The 19,843-nt window shown below is 39.3% G+C and overlaps 1 protein-coding gene across 3 annotated transcripts in view; it reads right to left on the reverse strand.

The window, feature by feature from the left end:
* Positions 1 to 730: 730 nt before the first annotated feature.
* LOC137258487 (rhophilin-2-B-like) overlaps positions 731 to 19,843 on the reverse strand; it is a 40,175-nt gene continuing 21,062 nt past the window's right edge. For all 3 annotated transcript variants that reach the window (XM_067796177.1, XM_067796175.1, XM_067796178.1), the window contains exons 2-15: positions 17,095 to 17,210; positions 11,259 to 11,387; positions 10,740 to 10,815; positions 10,461 to 10,538; positions 10,002 to 10,126; positions 8,933 to 9,041; positions 7,995 to 8,144; positions 7,382 to 7,477; positions 6,519 to 6,675; positions 5,965 to 6,084; positions 5,470 to 5,590; positions 4,994 to 5,144; positions 4,027 to 4,176; positions 731 to 3,916 (exon numbers count right to left, since the gene is read on the reverse strand). In XM_067796177.1, coding sequence (XP_067652278.1) covers positions 3,554 to 3,916; positions 4,027 to 4,176; positions 4,994 to 5,144; positions 5,470 to 5,590; positions 5,965 to 6,084; positions 6,519 to 6,675; positions 7,382 to 7,477; positions 7,995 to 8,144; positions 8,933 to 9,041; positions 10,002 to 10,126; positions 10,461 to 10,538; positions 10,740 to 10,815; positions 11,259 to 11,387; positions 17,095 to 17,210 — 1,941 coding nt within the window. In that variant the 3' untranslated portion in view covers positions 731 to 3,553. The remainder of the gene's footprint in view (positions 3,917 to 4,026; positions 4,177 to 4,993; positions 5,145 to 5,469; positions 5,591 to 5,964; positions 6,085 to 6,518; positions 6,676 to 7,381; positions 7,478 to 7,994; positions 8,145 to 8,932; positions 9,042 to 10,001; positions 10,127 to 10,460; positions 10,539 to 10,739; positions 10,816 to 11,258; positions 11,388 to 17,094; positions 17,211 to 19,843) is intronic.

Genomic DNA, 19,843 nt, shown 5'->3' on the forward strand with positions numbered 1-19,843 from the left:
AGGTTAACATCTCTTAAATCGAGCCCTGTACTATGTTCAGGACTGGTCATGATGGTAATTAGCTGTCCAATCAAATGATTGAGACAAGCAGTGCCTTTGGCAGTTCTTGACAATAATACTCAGGAATACTTCTTTTCCAGGTTATTAATTAGGGGATAAACATCATGTGTTGGCCAATTTCCGGGTGTTATTGAGTATTTGACCGTCGGTTCCAAATGCATTCCCGTGCTTCAAATACTCAATAACACCCAGAAATTGGCCAACACATGACGTTTATCGACATTGTAAACAAAAAAGTAAGCCAAAGGGGTTTTACTGTCTGCACTCGTTTACATCGAGTATGAGTACAGCAGTAAAGTGTCATCAGCTGGCCGTTTCAGCTGGTTCCCATGGTAGCATCTGGAGTTGCTCTTTTGTCACGTCATTCTAACTTTACGTCACAATATGATTTGAATGACGTCACAACTGTTGATGACACAACAAAACAATTGTTTACGTGTAAATACACAGTGAATAGTCTTGCAGTTTCCGGGAATCTAATACCATTTGATCATGTTTTTCAACAGAACACAGTGACTTTTGGTTTACAATGATTCTTATCTGATTAACTAATTATCAGTATAGATATATGTAGATATACATATGTATAGATTGACACTTTATGGACAATAACTTCTTTACTTCATGTGACATGTTCATACAAATTTTGTTCTGCAGACAATCAAGATTCTTTTTTTTTTCAAATTTTGTTCAACTGAGGCAGTCTGATTTGTCATTGATTTGAAGCTAGTCATGACACATCTAAAACAAAGGTATGGCAGCAGACTTGGCACAGAATTTGTCATAATGGAGAGGAGATAGACAACATGAGGCGGAGAACAATGACACTGGGAAGTAGGGGGCATGACCCATCCATCAGTGATATTGTCACACTTCCATGTGCGTCAGTGTCTGTACTCACAGTGCTACAAATGATGAATCAAGTTAGTAAACATCTTCTACATAGTAAACAATCACAATCATGAGTGGATGCCATTTGTTCTCTGGGAAGATAGAGGTGTCATAATTCATGATACATGTTCTTACAATTCATGATATATCAAACTAATTCATGACATCTGTCTGGAATCAGTGCCAACAAAGCCGTGATTTCAATGTGTTTCCTGTAACTTGTACTAAATGTGGACCTTAAGAATTACAAATGGTAATCACTGTGATTTTAAAACTGTGGAGGACTCGTACAAATGTGTGGATGGTACTACGTGACCACGTCTGTGAAGCAAACAACATGATATCTGGGCTGGTTATCTATATAGATCATAGCGATAAGCATGACCTAAATGTTGACTGTTTAAAGACAATTATCAAAGACATAATTTGGCGCCAAAATGCCAAAAATGTCTGAAATAAATTAACATATTTCACATCACTGGTACGTGGCAGCATGTTTTTGCATGCAATATTTTGCTAGAAAACTAACCTTACTAAACTAAACTCACCAAAGTTAATGTTCTGTATCATTGAGAACACAAATTTCACATCAATAATCGGTAATAATTATTCCTATCTTTTTGATCATCTATGACATTAGCCAGCCTAGATATAGTTGTGTGGGGCAAGTAATGGTAACACTGTACTCCAACGTTGATGTATCATCCAACACGGTGATCTCTGTAGAAACGAACAACTGGTAGGATACAATGTAATGACTTCATCTGTGTTCGCTGAACATGGCAGTGTACATTTGGCTTATGATGAAGACTAGGAACCCACAATCAACTGTACACACAACAACCATGACATATTCCACGGCATTCCTTCTTGGTCCGGACAAGATCATTTTTTCAATTCAGGTCCATTTTCCATAATATCATATATCTGACAAAAGAGTTTCAGAATCATTTTGAATTTAGATAAATACGATTCTATTCCTTGTCTTGTTCTTGGTGTCTGTGTGGAGGTGATAGTTCTGTAAGGAATGATTAACTTCAAACTACAGGCATCACTTCAGCTGTATTACAGGTGGCTCCATATTATGGAATGTACGACAAGAGTTTGTAAGTGATGCTCAGTACTTACTAGATCAGAACAGTGTTACATTCAACTACCTTGTGTACCAATGCATACCACACTTCTAAAGTAATATATGATACGTTCCATGTTGCCTTAGTCAAGATACTATACAATGCATTTTGTGATATTCATTTTGGGCACATGGACACAATGGACATAGTTGATACCTAAAACCGAATGACTCCTTAACACAGAATTGTACACATTTAGATCATATTAAGCTTTCGGATTTAAATGTGGACAGTGAGGTAAAAGAAGTCTGGCTATCTGTACTAGTGATGTAAAACTGAACCCAACTTTTGAAAATTGACTGAATTCCAGTATGAACTGATACATGACACACATCATTAGGGGGGATTTTGGCAAAAACTTCCACCATCTGAATTTTTACTCCAGTTTTGGACAAAAACAACCAATTAATGCCACTGCCTCAAATATACTAATTCCCCTTCAACTGTCCACTGAACACAACTCTAGTTGGACAATCATGCTGCTTCACCTTATGTTATTGAATTTTGGTTGTTATTTGTTGTTCAACATCACATTCAGCAATGGTCTAAAACTAATCACGTTATGAGCATCTATTTCATACAGGTAGAATAATTTTAACAAAGTCGAAGAAAATGTATGTAAATATAGGAACTTCTTAAGCTAAAAATACCTGTGTATGTTTGTACTTTTACTGGCTTTAAGAAACTGGGTTGGATGGATCTAGCCTTAATCTACAACAGTAAGTAGTTGTTTGTAAAATAGTTGCTTATATCAAACAAGCAAGATTAGCAAACGCAAATTTGGGTTTCATCTCCAATATCTTAAAAACAAGTACAATTAAGCACAGCATAAAAACCTCAAATGTCATTACAAATAAGGCCAAATCAATGACTTGTATTCACCACACAGCTGCCCTTCAAACTGTGACTGTATTGTGTCGCTGTGATTCCTTGGAGTGTTCATGTAGGTCTCGACACACAACTTGTACAAAGTCTCAAGATGGCAAGCATGTCTTGTAAACCAATAATACTGGTTACACAATACAAGCTGGTTTCTATGAACACAATCACCAGCTGGCTTCTATGAACACAATCACCAGCTGACTACTATGAACACAATCATCCACTGGCTTGACGGTACTTTAGCCACAGCAAAAAACCCTCAAACAATGAAAATCCTGATACAAGAATGCCTAAGGAGGGTGGGACCCAATTTCTGCTCTCAAGAGAACATACACTCATCAGCTGTATCGTTATGACCTCTTGACACACTATACCTTCACTGAAGACAGCTAAGTAACACGTTGTAATCCAAAACACTGAACACAATGGGTGCAACTCAGCACTTATACACAAATTTGTTTCCATAGAAACACAGCACTGTGGATGCAGACATATCTTGGTGCGTCTCAAAGACCAGCAGAATCAAACACTGCCTTGCATGAACACGTTTTCATGAAGAAGGTACCATGAACACATCAACAGTGAGTCTACCTAGACACAATGTCATCATCAAACTCATCAGATGATTTCCGTTTTTCTGACTTTTCCTTTGAAGAGTTCCGCCTCATGAAAATCCAGGGCGCACTGAGGCGACTTTTATTGCTCTTTTCGCTTGAGACACTGCTCTTAGGACTCTGCATTCTCACAGGAGATGCAGGTAAGCTAACTGTTGAATATGGTCGATCTGCATTTAGTCTTTCCAGAAAGCTCTGACCCATGGGTGTAATCAATCGAAGTTCAAGTGAGTTTCCAGCCTGTCGAACCAGTTGAACCACTTGTTCATGTTTCGCCCACTTTGTATCCATTGTTCCTACACCCACGACAAAATCTCCAACCTTCATGGAGCTCCTCTGCAATGAAACATTCAAAAATCAATTAAAGGGGCAAGTATCCCATGGACTTTAAGTCTACCTAAATCTATCCTATTACTATACTGATTCCAAAGACAAGCAAAGCTTACCCCAGCTACACTCTCTGGTTCAATCTCAGCAACCATGACTGGTGAATCACCACGCACACTGAAACCAAATCCTTCATCTTCACTGCGATTCAGCTGTACTCTCCGGGCCGCTGACCATTCGTTTCGTGAATTGAATATTGTGATAGGACCCTGAAAAGCAACGAAACATGAAGTTAGTTTAGGTTTGCTCGCAAAAGTATTGAATTGTAACATCTTCTCAAACTGGCTGAACTGAAGGTCCACAAGGGTCAAACTGACTGACTGAACTGAAAGTCCAAAAGGGTCAAACAGGCTGACTGAACTGAAAGTCTGCAAGGGTCAAACATACTGACTGAATGAATTGAAAGTTCACAAGGGTCAAACAGACTGACTGAACTGAAAGTCCAAAAGGGTCAAACAGACTGACTTAACTGAAAGTCCAAAAGGGTCAAACAGACTGACTTAACTGAAAGTCCAAAAGGGTCAAAGAGACTGTCTGAACTGAAAGTCCAAAAGGGCAAAACAGACTGACTGAACTGCAAATCCAAAAGGGTCAAACAGACTGACTGAACTGAAAGTCCAAAAGGGTCAAACAGACTGACTGAACTGAAAGTCCAAAAGGGTCAAACAGACTGACTGAATGAATTGAAAGTTCACAAGGGTCAAACTGACTGACCGAGCTGAAAGTCTGCAAGGGTCAAACAGACTGACTGAACTGACACTCCACAAGGGCCAAACAGACTGACTGAACTGAAAGTCCACAAGGGTCAAACTGAATCACACTGTGAGAGTCCCATGGGCATAGTGTACTGTGAGTCACAAGAGGGCACAAACAAGATCTTCACTTTACACAAATATATTTCACTGAAGTTCGGTCTGTCATACCTTTACTTTAGAACTCACAATAGATTTGTTTCCAGTAGCAGCCGGTAGTTCCCTGGTGTCTGTTTGATCATAGGTGTCACTACATACATATAAAATGACTCACTAGTGCAGCAAAGATGTCCAAGACCTTGATTTTGGAGAACTCAGGAGGAGTTGGGTTGGTTTCCCTGTCCGCCTTCCCCTCAATGCGCGGCACAGTCAGCAGCTCTGAGAAGTCATCTTCTTCTTCCAGAGCTTCAAACTTCTCCAGTGTCCTGTGTACAGAGTGAGCGAGTTAGATCAGGTTGTCAATATTAGGGCAAAATCAACGCACAGTGAGTGGATGTGTGCTATTAATCTTCTAAAACTGTGTTGGAATTAAGATAAGTATGAAAAGTGATTTCTTGTCTTCTGATATCAAATATGTCAACACTCTAGAAAGTAAAAATATTCTCCCCAAGCCTCAGATATTTTCGAGATTATCAATTCATATGATTGATATGAGAGGATTGATATGTGTATTCACTTGGAACTTCCTTCCCTCAGTACATATGGCTTTCTCATAACCACATTTTCAGAGCCAATGATGACAATTCATACCTTTCATGAGCTTTCTGCAAAAGTTCCCGGAAGGTGTCAATCTTCCTCAGCTGCTTACACAGGTCATGAACCCGCAGGGCTTCTTCGTGACTGAGGACAGACTCTCGGAGGTGAGCCTTGCCTGCAACACAGGAGTCAGCTTATCAATGGACGGAAGTTAAGTAATGAGACTAATAAGACTAATTATCTGGTAAAACAAGATGCCAAGAACAAAAATTAAATCCAACAATGATGGTACTAACCATCATTAGCCAGCATACTGAAGTCAGCATACTGAAACTGTTCTCATAGCTTTCTACAGATACAAATATTATCATTTAAACAGTTTTGTTTAGTTCAACACCAGTGGTGTAAGGCTTCCTGCAGAGGAAAGAAAAAATGAATGTCTAAAGCACCTAAAAGCTGAGACAGAATGGTAATATCCACACAATGACAACAAAAAATAAGTATACTCTCGGGAGTGAACTCATAATGAAAATCCGTAACTGGACACACCTAGAATCTTCCTGTCGTTGTCATTTGTTGGAATTTTGAGACCGTTGTTTTCATCTCGAATGTCGGAACCCACATGGAGCTTCTCCATCATCTGCTTAAGCTTGTCCAGGTCACCGCTGTCTGCAAGTAACAGATCAGTAAACTCCAATCAAAGCTTGTACAATTGGCAACAAACTGAACTTATGTGAGTATGTGGACATCTGACAGGATTTACAGGTGTGAAGACCTGCGTTTGATGTTACATTCCCTTGATTATATTAATACCTCACTAAACGCTGTAGCCACATAATGGAGATCTGCAAATATCCAATTCTAGAGCAAATAATCCAGTGATTGACATCATAAGCATTGCTCCACATAACTAGGATACAATGACATACATCAACTAAGTCACTGAGCCTGACCACCATATCCAATTACACACCTCTTAAAACAAGCTTGGGGTGCTGACTCTTCACATGTAACAGCAGCCTATTTATGTGAATATCTATGGGGAAATATTCATTATTAATAAACAGATGAAATGATCTTATTTATCAATTGTCTCATTGTACCTTTCTGGTCTAGGAGTGCTGTGGCTACTATTGAATGAGCAAGTCCCTTGTAGTAGTAGTGTTTTGTCTGTGCCATGGCAGTCCACGTGAAGGGGAGGTAACTCTTGACAGGTTCAGCCGACATTAGTCTGTGAGTGACTCTGAACCTTTCAGAAACCTATCACCCGCAAACAAAACATAAATCATACATACTGAAAAACACACTGTCTTGAGTTTTTTCATAAACCAACTTATTAGAGCTAAAAATTCGGAACTACAATGCAAATAGCATACAATCCAAGCACAACAGAAAATTACAACATTAATACAAAAAACAAGAAAGACCACACATCAATCTTTTTACAATTAATAAAACCATGAAATGTTCTAAACTGGTTAAAGATTTGCATGTATACATCATGTAATCATACACTGCAAGAACACCAGGCAAAATATAGTAAACTACAGAAAAGCTAAATAAAATTGTCCTTTGTCCCTTAAACCATTCAGAAAAATCATGCATTGTTTGGATATAGATAGTGCAGACTTAAACAAGTAAGTAGATACATTACATATGATTTCTGACGTTGCATATAGTACAGCAATAGTACAAATGACTTCTCTTCTACCTCAAACATCAAAACTCACTTGAAAGCACTGAATCCTCACACTGTGTGTGTGTTTTGAAACTTAATTTAGCAGTTTATATCGACAGGTGATTTAGCTACACACTGAATACACAGCCACTTTGACCAGTAATAATGCCTGTTACAGATCTATATCCATCAGAATATTTGAGTTGATATACAACAGAGTTGAATAAACACTCTCATCACCCAATTCAAGTCTAGTTCTAGTGATGACAGGCATCTACATTCACTCACATAGGCTGATTCCTGTGCTACCTTCACCAAAGACAGGACTCCATCCGCGAGGCCATGGATGGTCTTACTCTCGAACACACACTCCTGGGCCTGAGCCTGAAACAAGCCACATCTCCTTGCAGTCTGTTGTAAGTGCACTAGTACAAGACCACTGATATGTCTGCATCATGTTAACACTTCAGATAGCTGTTTCACAAAATTATGAAATTTATATCATCTAAACTGACTGACACTGTTATGTTGTGTCTTTTAAAAACATCCTTGATTTTTACATGAATTCATCATCATCTGATATTGATGAAGCAAACACCAATTCTTGAGAAAAACATTACATATTGAATTATTCACATGTTCAGCTACTCAATGCACTTCATAAAATGCAATCAGTAAGTTAGTTTATGTTTAAAGGGAAAATACAAAAGTTGCATATTTTCCACTTTTGGTGTCACCCATAAACACAGGTAAGAAACGTAACTCAGCACACAGAATTGCCACAACTCACACAATGTGCCCCATTTTTTAATTACAAAGCTAGACTCACTGTCTGTATTCAGTTACTGTGAAGGTCAGTGGCTCTCCAACCTGAGACTGGTGAAGTAATGGAAATACCTACCTGCAGTAGTTCCACCAACATGGTGAGAGTCTCCGGACGCATGTCCATACTGGGAGCATGTTTAAAGTGGGTTTCTAGGTGACGAAAGTACCCTGCAGCTTTCTCAAAAGCTCGTATTGCCTCTTCAGATCCTGCTGTAGTCATTCGATCCTGGGAGAAACAAGTGAGATGGTGGGATATAGGTATGGATAAAGTGATTGTTTCTATCAAAGTCTCACAACTGATAGTTTACTGTGAATGTGTACTCTTCAAAACTGAAATGCAATCATTGATCCATTTGTTTACAATCTCAAAAATTAAAATCAAGTATACATATACTGAAACAGGAAAGGCTAGAACATTAATTAAACAAATAAACTGAACAAACCTATCCAAACGCTCCCCCAAAGGTAAACCTACCGCAGTCGGGGCATGTATAACACTGTGGCACAGATAATGATGTCATGCCTGTCTTCAGTTGTTATAGTGAACGTGAGAACACTCTTAGCAGTTGTTATATATAAGTGAACATGATCACAGTCTTAGCAGTTGTTATAGTGAACGTGATAACAGTCTAAGCAGTTGTTATAGTGAACATGAGAACAGTTTTAGCAGTTGTTATAGTGAACGTGAGAACAGTCTTAGCAGTTGTTATAGTGAACGTGAGAACAGTCTTAGCAGTTGTTATAGTGAACGTGATCACAGTCTTAGCAGTTGTTATAGTGAACATGATCACAGTCTTAGCAGTTGTTATATATAAGTGAACATGATCACAGTCTTAGCAGTTGTTATAGTGAACGTGAAAACAGTCTTAGCATCCACTGCATTAAAGAAGTTGTATACGCATAAAAAAATTGTTCCTAAAAAATCTAGGACTCATCTTGAGCACAAGCTCCATGGTGACTTTCACCATGTTCTTAGACTTCCGAAAGTCCAAATGTGACATAATACCAACTGACCTGTTTACATGCAATCTGTGTACACAGAGCTGCAATGTTGAACAACACGCTCCCCTTCTCAAAGCCTATAGCCTTCTGTGTGTTGGGGACGCCAGTCAGCGAGTCATACCTGTCAACATGAAGCATTTACTGGACAAATAGGTTAAGACCAAACAGCCAGGCAACAAACAACCAGATGTTACACTTTCCTGCTGTCTGTGGTCATAATAGTCTGACTGGAAATGACATGCAGGAAAAGCAGCTGATTGACTTTCCAGGTGACAAGTTAAAAGGAAAAAGAGCAAGAAAATCAGCTGCCTTTGCCAAGTATACAGAATATTTTCCACTCCTAACCTCTGTGTTACAGGATGTGATTCTTATTAGATTCAGTGATATGAGTGTACTGACACAGTTAATGAAGCACCAGTGTGGGAGGGTACCACCCCATGTAACATGCAGTGTCACATGATATTCAGTGATGTATGTCTACAGAATCAACCATACATCAGGGCACCACCATCAAAACTTATTGGGAACACTCAAGGTATTATACAGCAAGCTAACATTGCATCCATGCAACTCCATGACATTTGTTCTTTGTTTGCTTTTTTGGGTGGGCCAATACAAGATTTATCCTACCTCTAATCTCAAACACTACTCATACGCCTATTCTTATATATGCTGCGAAATACAATATTTAGCCTACCCCTATTCTCAATTCAAGCAAACTCAAACTTTTGCCTTCTTTGTTAATGAGACACAGCTGAGTAAAATCATCTCCAAAAATGTATGAAATGTAGCCTTGAAACTGTAGTCGTGTACAACATACCAGTGAAACTGTAGTCGTGTACAACATACCAGTGAAACTGTAGTCGTGTACAACATACCAGTGAAACTGTAGTCGTGTACAACATACCAGAGAAACTGTAGTCGTGTACAACATACCAGTGAAACTGTAGTCGTGTACAACATACCAGTGAAACTGTAGTCGTGTACAACATACCAGTGAAACTGTAGTCGTGTACAACATACCAGTGAAACTGTAGTCATGTACAACATACCAGTGAAACTGTATTCATGTACAACATACCAGTGAAAGTGTAGGGCCAGGTTTCCTTCTTCAGGGAAGAATCTCCTCTCAACATAATACAGCTGGTTAAAGTACTCAGTGAGTAGCTCTACACCAGACCAGTCTCTCAGGGGCGTCCGAATTGCCTGAAGCACAAACACAAACATTAGCACTTACTTATGAACACAAATACAAGTACACAAAATACAGAACTTGGATATCCTTGACATGGATAATGAGAAAATGAGGCCTGAAATGCCAGTTGTAGGTAATCTAGACTGGGGTATGAAACACACACTCCAAGATACCCAATCTTGAACGTAATTATGAGGCATATGATAAAATGGATATTCAATACAACTGAGAACAGTACCAGGACTACTGTCTTCCATCAACTCATATTAAGACAAAGTTTTGCTCATTAAGTTAAATGTCACCTGTCTGATGTCAACAAAGTTTTGGTCATCAAGTTTAAGTTACCTGTCTGAGGTCCACCAGCTCCTGTATTTCCTTGTCAAACTGTCTGCCATCCTCGCTGTAGTGCTCCAGTATAACATCCTGCAACATCCATCACAACCATCACATGTAACATACTTAACCATCACTAGTATCACAAAATACAAGAATATCTTCTTAAAAGAGCATTTTGAAAAAATTCAACATTTTCCCCTCTTTGCCAGCTAATGTCGCTGAAATAGACCCAAACTTCAACAGGAAGTGTTCTATGTTCACAGTTAACACAAGGATAATGCTACCCACCATGAATGGCACCCGGAAATCGACATCCTTTGTTTCCTTCAAGCCAAGAGGTATCATTGGCACACATCGGGAACAGCTGAAACATGACGTCTAACTTGTATAGGAATATACACACACAATAATACTGTTTAATGTACATATATGGTTTTAAAGAACCACAATAACATGTGCTGGTTATTAAAGTGAAGAGTTAGGTTATAAGGATGTCAAAGAGAAGCTGATTTCTGTCTTGTATTTGGGTGATGATGACGGTGATATCGGAGTGGATGGTGGGGTGTTATTCACTTTGTGTGTGTGTTTTAGTCCTCGCATTAGAGTGAGAGATGATGTTGGGGGCCCTACACTTGTCATGCTGGTAGATCTTGACACCAAGGCTTTGTGTGTGTGTTTTAGTGATCGCAATTGTGAAAGAGTTACTGTTGGGGGCCCTTCACTTGCTGGTAGCTCTCAACACTGAGGCTTTGTGTGTGTGTGTTAGTGCTTGAATATGTGTGAGAGATGTTGTTGGGGGGCACTCACTTGTCATGCTGGTAGATCTCAACGCTGCTGTTGAGGCCACACAGCTCCTCCTTCAACAGCTGGATATTTGAGTTAAAGAAGGACAGCTCCACAGCGACCTGTTCTCTTAGTTTCTTGTTGTCTGTCGCTCTGAAATGATCAAGCACTTGTGAAAATCTATAAAAAAAATATATTTTCTCACACAATATATTCACTATTGTGATCTGTCAGAAAATCTACAAACATGATAAAATAGCATTTCTATATCTGTTGTTGAATAGTCTTCACTTAACATTCCAAAAACATGCTTGCCTCTAAATCATCAGAGCAAATGAGCTAAATCTTACACCGTGTTTGGCTATATTTCAACAATATCATGGCTGGGAACACCAAAAATGGACTTCACACATTGTACCCATGCAATGAATCAAACTCAGGTCATCAGTGTGACAAGCAAACGCTTAGACAACTTGGCTACCCCTCCACTCCATTTAGAGAGGAGCATTATCTCATCAACGGTTGTTACTGTTTAACCTTCAAGGCCCCTTAGCTTATCTCCCTTGAGCTCCCAGATGGCTCTTAACACCATATCCAGAAACACTAGACTTCACCATTATTACACGGACTGACATTAACTTAAGATTACGAGGGTAAATACTATTTTACTGGCCCGTGTTTCAGACTATTGAGCAAGGCCAACAGAACCATTGTTAATAGTATAATAAACTTCACATAGTCAGATTACAGAATAGACCAGGAAATCCTTTAATAAATAGGGCTCATTGATATAATCATTGCTGGTAGGGCCTACCCATTGACACTGGTAGAAGCCTCAACCTGTCTAAACAGGCAGTCTAGTTTTGCTGGAACATGCAACAAAGATTAACCAGCTGATCGTAACTTGTTTAAACAACAAAATAGCATGATAACTATGAGACAAAAAAAACCAAAAAGGTTCTAGACAATACGTCCAAGGCCCTGTGAGCACATCATGTTTTCCCTGATAGTGCTTTGCTAAACTTGCTAAAGATCAAAGGTGCGGCAGTACCTTGTGACCAAGTACACTTTCTGAATCACATCCTAATTGGCTGATGTTACAAATATCTTCCTCTGTGATCTACCAGATGATCAGTATCTTAGCTCTGCCATTCCTCCACATTCATCAATCAGTAAAATGCTCTCTTACCATCAATCCAATAATGTCAATGACAGTTGTAAGAAGAAACAACGAAATCTATCAAATACAATTTGCCTGTGTCTCCATTACATGTTTACAATTCAAACTTCTTACATGAAATCAGCAGCAGTTGCCTTCGTTCAAATCCTGTATCAGATGCTGATATTCTTAGTTGCCCAAAGGTGAAACAGTCAACCAACTCCCACGCCATTTGTTACCCCCAAATTACATCAACCACCGTCACGGTGTCATCAGCATCACACAGTGGTCAGTAGGGTGTTACATCGACCACTGTCATTGTGCCATCGACGTCAAACAGTGGTCAGTAGGGTGTTATGTCTTGCACGGTCACTGAGCCATCAACGTCACACAGTGGTCAATAGGGTGTTACATCGACCACTGTAACTGTGCCATTGACATCACACAGTGGTCAATAGGGTGTTACATCGACCACTGTCACTGTGCCATTGACATCACACAGTGGTCAAGAGGATGTTACATCAACCACTGTCACTGTGCCATCCACATCACACAGTGGTGAATAGGGTGTTACCCCAACCACTGTCACTCACGGTGCCATCGACGTCACACAGTGGTCAACAGGGTGTTACATCGACCACTGTCACTGTGCCATCGACGTGACACAGTGGTGAATAGGGTGTTACATCAACCACTGTCATTGTGTCATAACTTTAAACAAGAAAATGTTTATATGTGCATCCATTTTTTGTCACCTACATATAAACATTAAGGAATGACATTTTGAGTAAAATTAATAAAAATAGATCACAAAAATAAGTCCAGATATGCATAATTCAAGAAAAAAAGTTTAGGCACTTAACGTATCTGTGAGATCAGCTAATCTACAGTCATAAAGTGAGTGAGTGAGTGCTCTTTTGGCAATATTCCAGCTTTACTTCAGCATGGGACACCAGAATGGTGCGTCACACACTGAACCCATGTGGGGATTCGAACACAGGTCAACAGCATGACAAGTGGACACTTAAACTGCTAGGTTACCTCAACAGTCATATACGCTATACACAATGTTTCATATGTCAGGTCACCTTGACTCAAGCCATCGATTCAAATCTTTCGCATAGTGCATCAAAATCCGTAGACACGCCATTACATTGCTTGAAGTTAGTGGAAGCAGAAAACATGTCAACTCACAAAAGCCAGCAACGCAAAACTTTGTCTACATTTAGCTCATGGGTCAACTCGACCTCACAAATGTTGAGTGTCATGTGACTTTAATACAAGTCCATCTTGATGCTGTGGAATTTCCAGGTTTCCCAGGACTTGTGGGACCCCAGTTATTACATGAAACATTGGGAGAGAGGGAACTATACTTTCATATCAAATCATGGGCAAATTTGCAGGTGACAGTTTCTTCAGGCAGAGACTCAACAGACAATGTCCAGAATTCATTTCACTTTGCTTGTCTCGTTGCCTGTTTGTTGGAATTGATTTATTTGAAATTATATGTTAATACAATTACACAACCATAAACAGATGTTAATCAGAATTAAGGAAAAGCTAGTATTTTTAAGCATACTCATAAATGGTCATCTCTACCTAATAGGATGTAGAATGTATCTGTGAAAATTTATGTGGCCAGTATTGTTTATTTCTTTCTGTGCATCTATGCTCCATGACACTCGGCAGCCATGACAGCTACATGCCAAGTCGGCTCCTACAGCTCCCACTATCTGCTCCCTATCGAATGGTGGGCTGTGCCAGCATTTTGCCCCAATTCAAATGTAAATTCAATGACAATTCACACGAAAGATATAGTTTATCATTTAAATGGTGGGGTAGTCTAGTGGCTCCAGCATTCAACCACAGACTCGGGATTGATTCCCACAAAGGTGCACTGAAGCCTATATCTGATGTCTCCCTGACACAGCATGGCTAGTTTTGAGTAACAATAATGCATAAGACAATAACCACTAACTCACTTGAAATACCTACCTACCTACCTACCTACCTACCTACCTACCTACCTACCTACCTACCTACCTACCTACCTACCTACCTACCTACCTACCTACCTACCTACCTAAACCCATCCACCCATCCACCCACCCACCTACCTACCTACCTACCTACATCATGTACATGCCATAAAGAGATCAGAGATCACACACGGCTAGTCAATGTATCCTGGAGTCCATGTCCTGCGACTGTCAGATGAGAGGCATCCATGTCTGTATCTGGTTACAGTATCAACTATTTGCATAATATGATGGAGAATGTCTATCTCAACACATGCAGTAGGGGTTTGTCTCCTGTCCATGTATTCCCCTTCCCCTACCCCAGGTACAGTATATCTCATCAGAAACTGCGCAGTGTAGGTGTCAGCTCCTGTCTCTGATGGTGACATACCTCAGTCTAGAAAGCAGCTAAATATGTCGAATATTTTGATCCATTTGACCACTTTCTAAATGGCATCGTGTAATCATATTTTGATCCTTATTCAATTTAAGCAAAATTTTAGCATATTTGGGCCAGCAAACAATAATGAGTTTGAAAACTACACATTACCCAAATGACAAAATATCACTGTAATTACCGTAATACTTCAGCTCAGAGTGCCAGCACTGTACTGATTCTCAAAAGAAGAAGTGCATCACCATATTCTGTGTCCCAACAATCATCCTTGTATAAGACATGAAAATTACACACTTAACCTTCCCTTGGGTCACAGACCTCAGGATTTTCTCATGGTGATGTTCATGCAAGTCCACCTCATGCGTATGATCAGTGTTTTAGATCATTACAATACTTGCATGTGTAAGAAACAAAGATGGCTTGCTGTCACTCTCTAAAAGCATTATTTCATTACAGTTTTCCATAAATTTCAAATTTGCTAATTTCTGTGAACCACAATGACCCTTATGCTACCTCATCTTGAGTGTCTGACACAAGCATCAGGGAGTTTGAGTCCCTGGTATGGTATACATCATAACTGCACATCAAACTATAACAAACCAATCAATGTGGCAGGCATTAACCAACAAGATCAATACCCATCAAGACCACCCCTTTATTAGTGTAGCATTAGAAACAGTATGAGGTTCTCTGAGAAGGAGGCACCTGTTGGCTGCTATCTAGACTGGATGTACAGATGAGGAACCAGATATCACAGCATGGACTAGATCTAAATAAAATATAATTGATAAGTGTTTGTTGACCTAGTTCAAGGGTGATTACCCTTTATCAAAATGCTTTTATGACATGAATGGATATAGTAGTATTTCCAATAAGCAAGTATAGATAAGAAGAAAATCGAAAGAGACCAGCTTGTTACATATGGACAACTTGTCTTACATACATCACATGGAAGTTATGATTTAAATATTCAATCCTTTCTCAAGACAGTTGTCTTTGTCAAGGGTCCTTGCACAGAGTAGTGTCCCTTTGTTACATATGTTCGTGAATTACAGTACACACATACAAAACGGTTATGAAATAATACATCATGGCTCTTATATCATTGAGGATGTTTCCCTGGATGTGTCGTGACTTTAGTGTTGTAGATACCAGCACAAGTAACCCTCCTATCAATCAAAGAGCATAGATCAAGACTGGTGAAGTGTTTGATGATCAATTAACATCAGTGGCAGTTACGGTGAAAACATTTATTCCACAAGTTAATCATTCCATCAAAAGAATCAAACTTTTCCCAGTAGCTCCTGATACATAATATAGAGATAATTAACTGAGTGAGTTCCTGTATCATTAATATCACATATTAGGGCAAAAACTGTATTATGTGAGTATTTGGAAAGCTTAGTGCATATATTTTAGCAGGTTAGTGATCCAGCAAGCTTGAGGTGACAGGATCAAGCCCATCTAGGACTCTTTCAGTGCAGACTCTTTCAGTGTTGTCACAAGCCTTAGCATACGGTATAAAACCCTGTGCACTTATAAAAACCTGTGTATGACCAGATGGTGACCACATGAATATGTGCAAACACCTAGTTGCAGGTACAGCAACATGCAGTAAACTTGGACAAAATGCTGTGTCTATGTGTCCCAGCCCATCCAGCTGTGAACTGGGTACCTCTTGAACTTAGGAAAGCCACATTAACTTTTTGTGCCTAGTGGCTGCATAAGTAACATACTCCCCAGGGAGTTGAGCCATTTGATACTGACATCCAAAGATCGAGGGGAAGTGGTGATTTGGATATTGGGCCATATAAATATATATGAATAGAAGAGAAATATTATAAATCCTAATATATGAAATGTTCATCTGACACTGGTCTTTATAGAAGCTAAAGTAAACTTGTATTTGACTCAAGCTTCAGGACAGTGGGTACAACATGACTGTGGTAATAAACCTACGCTGAAATGCTTCCTCCAGTGTGGGTACATATTTCAGTGCACTCATGCTAGTCATCCTACAATAACTATGTATGTCCAAATAAATAATCTGCTACACGGCAGCACCTTACCTGCTGGCAAAAGTGGTAGTCCACAAGGGAACGACATTCAACTTCAACTCGTCCAGTGGACTAGTAAATTCAAACATTGTCCTGCTGTTGAACTGTGACAGATTAATCTTAAATCCTTCCATTCCACCCTCCTTTACTCACTCATTCACTTAACATGAGCTACCCAGTTAGCCTCCAGTGAATGGTAAAATGTTTTCAACACTGGCCGCAATCTTACCTGTATAGGTTCTCTGCTCCAGACCTCATCCGGAGCTCCTTGTTGATCTGGTCATTCAGCTTGGAGCGCCGAGATTGCAGCTTGCCACGTGCTGTCTGAATCAGCGGATCTGAACCCTGAAATGCCAGGCATCGGCCATATGAATGCACATCAGTCTACACTATTAAAGTATATATATATCTATAAACCTAATGGGCTAAATCTAATATCATCCTAAATCTGAATGTGAGATATAGAATATCACAAACACACATGTATTATCAACTGGTCTCCTGCATGATAAAAAAGAGAGCACCAACACCAACCTGAACTGTACATTACTTCATATATTATAATGGCTTAATAAACATGTTTGAACAGACAGTAATGCTCAATAAATACACCCACCAGAGTAGCTGAAATCGAAAACACAATAGGAGCATAGACTGTTTCACATCTGTACAACAAAATCCCACTTAAAGTATTTATGATACACTGATCCTAAGACTAGCTAAACAGAATACTGACCCTCTGAATAAGCAGCTGCATCTCAGATATTGTTTACTCTACGTGTATACAGACAAAATGATGAAGACATCCCCTCGTCAGTGACTGTAAGCCATTGTTGTCTCCACCATTAATTCATCTATGACACAATTGTCAAAAGCTACACATAAATTGTACAACTTAAGTAACAAAGTGTCTACTCTTGATGCAATAAGTTCGTAGTGGCTATGGAAGCTGTCATGACACTTCCGTACTGGACGTGCAGGTCACGTTGGACATAAATCACAGATGATGTGAGGAATCTATACATCATAATACAGTCATCAATCTCACAGACTGCCCCCTGGTGGTGAAGATCACATGCTGATAACTTCATCACGATTACACCATTATCAAAGAGCCAATTGAAGATGTACGCCCATCTGATAAAATACTTAAGATAACACCCATCAACACTCATGACAACAACAGGGTATTTGACAAGTTACAGCGTTTGAACAAAAGAGACATCTAGACTATACATGTCAGTATGTAGTGTTCAAAATGGAGCATGGAGAATCAAAGACTCCTGTCATAATCCAAATGGTAAATATAACTGTTCATATACTGCAGCCATAATGATGACTGAACCTACCACACACCCCGTACCTCCTTATTTGAAGTAAGTGAATGAGTACAGTTAAATGCTCCCTTAGACACTATTCCAGCAATATTATCAGTGTTTATGAATGGTGTTTCAAAATGACAGGACATTGGGTCCTGTAAGTTTCAGATGTCTGTCTGACCCACTGAAACTTCACAGGACCCACAGAATAAAATTAAACACATATATCAGATTTAATATTTCTCATAATTGGCATTGAAATCATTAACATTTTATAATGACAAACATTATAAACATAAATTTATAAAGAGTGAACAAGTATCACATGCCACAAATAACAACTTCAGACAAAGTCATTGTGATATATTAAGTCAGACACTGGGGCCAATAGGTTGGGGACTTCTGTCTGACCATTGGCAAATCTGGCAGAATTGTCCGAGGGTCAGACACTATTCGTGAACACTGCAATACTCTATCAGGATCACTAGATATGCACGGCACATACTTTAAAAATGTGGGAAATGAACCAAGTCCTCAAATATATCACCTGGACAACTCAGCTACTATTAGATCCCAATTCCCCTTCATTTCCTTTTGTGCCACATTACTGTCACTATATTAAAATGTTTGATTTGGAATACGTCAGGGACGACACAAAATGGGTTCACTAAATTTGGAATTAATTACAAAACTAACTACAAAACTGTACAGAATCATGTGACAACATATGTCCCTAACTACCATGGCAAATCAGCACTTAAAATTGCTCCTTAATTCTGGACATGACATGATACACTTTTGCGACATTCTTCCTCCAACATAACCACACTGGTTGATACATGATCGTAATTACTAAGTACACACCATTTACACTCCACACATTCCTTGAAGCTCACGTGAAACACAAGTTCTCATGATTAATGAGACAACCACATGTCAGATTCAAATAAATGTCTTTCACCAAAAATCAACCATCAACACAAAACACCTCTAACTATTAGGTTATTAATCACCATGTCTTAGAACAGGACACAGGCAAAGGCAGTAGAAGTATTTCCAAACAACAGAGCAGCCATGGAAAGCAGTCTATTCTGAACTGGCCACTGGAATCCCCAGTAATATAGCCAAGCATTACAAGATATATCCCATGTTTGGCTGTGGGCAATACAAGGGCTTGCAATGCAATAAAGTACAGTAACTGCCAGGGATCAGTGTGCCCTGGGGCAGAACTAACCTGACAAACCTGTGTGCAACAGGTTTAATAGTAAGCAGTTAACAACACTTCAGATCCTTATCAGCCATGAATGGCCACAACTGACAGAGTAAGTGAGTTAGTTTCATGCTGGTTCGAAGTTATCATTTCAGTCTATGTGGAAGGAGAGCCCAGCAACATATTGAAATACAGATTCATGTACGGGCATATATTGGTGATAATGTAGAAACTTCATCTAATATGCTGAACTTGGTAGGTACTTGTTTGTTCCTATACACTCAGTTGATCACGGTGTATATAGTAGTGCTAGATATCTATTATCTATCTATTGATAATGTTGCCAGGAGACAATTTCAGGCTAGTACACTTCTGAAAAGATAAGATTCACAGATGATGTATGTAAGGCTGTAACAACACTAATGAAGCATGACCATCAAAGGGTTAAT

Source organism: Haliotis asinina, chromosome 12, assembly GCF_037392515.1.
Source record: "Haliotis asinina isolate JCU_RB_2024 chromosome 12, JCU_Hal_asi_v2, whole genome shotgun sequence".
NCBI classification, from domain to species: domain Eukaryota; kingdom Metazoa; phylum Mollusca; class Gastropoda; order Lepetellida; family Haliotidae; genus Haliotis; species Haliotis asinina.